Below are 4,368 nucleotides of genomic sequence, written 5' to 3' on the forward strand. Positions count from 1 at the left end.
TTAAGTGCTGCTGTAGTTGTAGAAGCTTTGCAGCACCCAGTCCCCATTGCTGGGGGACAGAGCCCAGAGGCAGCAGAGCTGCTGCAGCCAGCTGGGATAGAAGATCTCCCGTGCCCGTGTGGCGCCGCCGCGGACGATGGCGAGCGCGGCCTCGGGGGCAGGAGCAGCACTCAGGTGCACTTTGCCCCTGGAAGGAAAGGCAGAGCCTCACACAGAGTCTGTCAGACCTGCTGTGGTTCTGTCTGTGCAGCCCAAACACCACAGGGCTCAGTGGGGGCTGATGTGCCACCCTGACACGGCCCAGCAGGTACCAACCCTCCCATCCCTCTGGCCAAACACCATCACACACTGGTGCATTTCTTGCAGTTTTTCAGTGCCACTCGCTCCCTCCCTCCCCAGACACACACCTGATGTTCTCCAGCGCCGACTCAGTGTCGATCAGCCCCAGGATGCAGAGAGTGACAGAGACATTTCTCTGCTGCATGGAGAGCTCGTGGCGCAGGGAGCCGAAGAATCCATCCAGGGCAAACTTGGTGGCAGAGTAGGAGGTGGTGAAGGGAGTGGGTATTCTCCCTGGAGAGGAAAAGGAGAGAATGGAGAACACCATCAAACTGGCTGTAAGGAGGAGCCGTGGAGAGGGAAGCTGTGCAAAGACAGTTCTGTCATACTGAATCAACTCATCTCCAGGTGAGTTCCCCTCTGGTTCTGGCCACAGGTGATGCTCTGCAGCTGTGGGTCAGTGGAGCACTGTGAGCAAGTAATTTCTGCACACTTTTCTCCTCTAGCAAAGACATCCCCTCCCCATGATAGGCTACTAAAAAAGATGACCACATCCACACTGGGATTTACAAACACCAATAGTACAATAAGCCTATTCCTTTCCTTGGTGTCTGTGCCATTTCTGTTACCCCATCAGACCATGGCACTAAGTGCCACATCCAGACTCATCTTGAAAACCTCCAGGGATGGTGAATCCACCACCTCATGGCACAGGGAAACACGATGTGCTGGGAACTACTGTTGCCACAAGGCCAGGAGTTAATCCAGGTTAAGACACTAACCTGTGAGGGAAGACACAACCACCAGAGAACCTCCATTCTCCTCCAGGGTGGGAAGAGCTGCTGTGCTAAGTGCCACATAACTCAAGAAGTTCACCTGGAATGATAAAAGTAGCCGTGGAAGAAGCAAGAGGGTTTGAAGGGAAGGTCAGCATGAGCCAGAAAGTCAACACAGTGGTCAGAAATGGAAGAAGCATGGCTTGGGTTTGCCTTTCCAACCATGAGAAAATCATCTCTAAAGATGGGGCCAAACATTGCATCCATGAGTCTTCCAGATCCCAGGAAAAGCAATGGAGAAGATTCAGAGCAAAGGTTACTCCTGGGCTCAAAAATACCTATTTCTTGACAAGAAAGAATTAGCTGTCCCTGATTTCTCTGTATGCTGCTCCTACTCTGCAATCCCTATCCAGCCACAAGGGCATCAGCAGCTCAGGTCTCTCCCCTTTAAGTTTCTCTTGGTTGAGCTCAGATTACAGTGAAGGATTCAGCTTCTCTCCAGAGCCTGACTGCTCCCTAACCTGGACAAAATTTCTCACCTGTGATCCTAAGCTCCCACTCTGCAGCAAACAGGCTCCTTCCAAGATCAACTACAACTAGTGTGATCCACCTGAACCAAGAAAACAGCTCTTGGTACCAAAACCTGGTACCAAGGTGACTCTGTATCTGTGAGCAGAGATTCCAATGGCAAACACCAGTTCAAACAACCTTACTGTGCTCTGCAGTGACATGACTGGGAAGTGTTTGCTGCTCACCTACTGACCTTCCTCAGCACTGCAGAAGTTCTTCCCAGACATTTCTCCTCACAAATACACAACTGAGCAAAACACCTGTCCCATAATAAACCTCCAAACTGTTTGACTTGGAGCATGAATGAAATTAAGGATTTGTTCTCCACCACTGCCACAGCCTTGACTCAGCTTCGGCACTTCCCAGAGCTGTCCCAGAAGACACCAGACTCACCCAGTTCCAGGTGAGCTCTTCCTGCTAGGAAACCTCACCTGCATGAGCCAGCGAGTGTACTCCACATCCCCAGTCCACATCTGGAAATGGGTCACCCCGATGTGGTTCAGCACCAGGTAGTCCAGTCCTCCTGAGGGCAGGAGACAGTGCAGCCAAACTAAGGCCCTAAGCAGCCAAGGAACCCAGAAATGCCCCAGGAGGGTCGAGCCAACCAGCCACCCCCCCAGGAGGCCAGAAAGGGCTTCAGCATGAAGACAGAGATTAAATATGCCCATCTGGGAGCAGTTTGCTCCTCTAGGGTAGAGTTGAAAGGGAAGCTATGAGTCTTGACACCAGCTCTTCAAAATGATGTCTCCAAAGAGATGCCCAGGATGCTTACCCAGCTTTTGGACAGCAAATTGAACCACCCTTTCAGGTTCTGAAGGGGAAGACATGTCTGCAGGGATATAAAATACTTTCTTTGCTCCAAGTGTCAGGCATTTCTCCATCACCTTGGAAAAGAACACACGGCCAAAGATTAGACAAGGTGGAGTGGGGAGAAAAGAATAGAAAAAAAATCACCCTAAAGCACATACTACAGTCAGTGAGAGTCCATTCTGGACAGAGAACACTGGAGTTCTAAATCTATCACTGTTCAGCCCAGGGAGAGCTCATTCTCATAGAGTCATAGAATTTAGGGGTTGGAATGGACCTCACAGATCATCCAGCCCCAATCCCTGCCCTGGGCAGGGACACCACCTCACTAGATCAGGATCCTCTGGACTTGCTCCAACAGTTCCATGTCCTTCTGATGTTGAGGACACCAGAACTGTGTGCAAGATTCCAGGTGGGTCTCAGAAGAGCAGAGCAGAGGGGAAGAATCACCTCTTTTGACCTGCTGCCCACACTCCTGTGGATGTAGCCCAGGATTCCATTGGTTTCTGGGCTGAGCTCTCACTGCAGCTCATGGAGATCTTCTCATCCACCATCACACCCAAGTCTTTCTCCTCATTGCTGCTCTCAATGACTTCCCCACCCAACCTGGAGCTGTGCTGGGATTGCCATGGCCCAGGTGTAGGACCTTGCACTGCATTTTGTTGAACATTCCACCAATGCTTAACAACAGTTCTGAAGGAAAATTCATCATCATGCTGACAACTAAATTGTTGTTTTGGTAAAAGCCCAAATCTCTTATTCTTTCCTTCACACAAGGAGTTAGTTCTTACCTTCTGCAGCACAGTTTCCCTCCTAGCAGTCAAAACAATCTCAGCCCCAAATCTGGCATAGTGATAAGCTATCTGCTCTCCAATCCCAGCACTGGCTCCAGTCAGGAGAACACGGGCACCAGACAAGGTCTCTGGGAAGAATAAAAGGTGTGTAAGTAAGTGAAGGAAGCAGCAGAGGAGCTGCCCTTGACTACTGGCAGAGCTCTAAAGTACAAAGATCTAAGTGCTAAAAAGTCTTGATGCTTCTCCCAAACTAGAAGAGGGAGGACTTTCCTGAAGAACATGTGACCTTAATGACACCATGGGATGACCTCCAGGCACAACTGCCTGAGGTGCATTGATTGATTACTGCCTGTTTGTTGTGGACACCATCCCCAGGCCATCAATGCCAGGGCAGTGACATGGTGATGCAACTCAGCTGAGCCAGATTCCCTCAGCTGTGCCAATATTCCCTCAGCTGTGCCACATTCCCTTTGCCTGCGCTCCTAGACCAAAATCCTTCAAAGCTGAAATTGATTTCTCACATTCTAAAGAGCTGTACAACATAAACCAGGCCATGTGCCTTCTGCATATTGTTTACTCTGCCATCAGTTTGGAAACACATCAGCTCTCTTGGGCTGGGCACTGTGCATCTGTGGAGATGTTCTCAACACCAAAACACAGAAAGAGAAAGGCAGTGGCAAAATGCTATTCGCCCCCCCAGACAGCAGGATCCTGCTCTTGGATCATTTTGTCTTCCTCTCTCTGCCTTATCTCACAGCTGAAGTCATCCCCCTGGTGAGCCTACCTGGGTCAAAAGAGTCTTTCCAGAAGAAAGCTATGAGCACAGCTGCAATGCCTGTGGCACAGAGCACTTTTCCCAGCGGCCTCATATCCCTCCAGGCTGTGGAAAAGCTGAGCACTCCAGCCAGAACACTGTGCTCTCCTCCCTCTGGTGCCGAGTCCAACCTGTAAAAGGCAAGTAGAGTCCTGTGCAGGGCTGAGACTCACCCAGGGAGTCTCCGTCGGGACCCACAGTCACCTCTGTCAGGGCTGGACAGGATCCTTCACCGGCAGTTCCCTCCGGGCTCGGAGCCTCCCCACGGCGAGTCCTGCCCGAGCCTGCGGAGGAGAAACCCCTCGTGTCTAACCTCACGGAGCTCCAA

At 51.0% G+C, this 4,368-nt stretch overlaps 1 protein-coding gene across 1 annotated transcript; it reads right to left on the minus strand.

Moving 5' to 3' along the window:
• Nucleotides 1-4,095, minus strand: HSD11B1L (hydroxysteroid (11-beta) dehydrogenase 1-like). Its single transcript, XM_009083401.1, has 5 exons — nt 4,011-4,095; nt 2,057-2,148; nt 1,062-1,155; nt 408-573; nt 1-187 (listed from the first exon to the last, which is right to left on the minus strand). The coding sequence occupies exons 1-5, from the start codon at nt 4,093-4,095 to the stop codon at nt 1-3; spliced, it is 624 nt and encodes a 207-aa protein (XP_009081649.1).
• Nucleotides 4,096-4,368: the final 273 nt, after the last annotated feature.

The sequence above is a fragment of the Acanthisitta chloris genome, unplaced genomic scaffold (assembly GCF_000695815.1).
Source record: "Acanthisitta chloris isolate BGI_N310 unplaced genomic scaffold, ASM69581v1 scaffold43480, whole genome shotgun sequence".
NCBI classification, from domain to species: Eukaryota; Metazoa; Chordata; class Aves; order Passeriformes; family Acanthisittidae; genus Acanthisitta; species Acanthisitta chloris.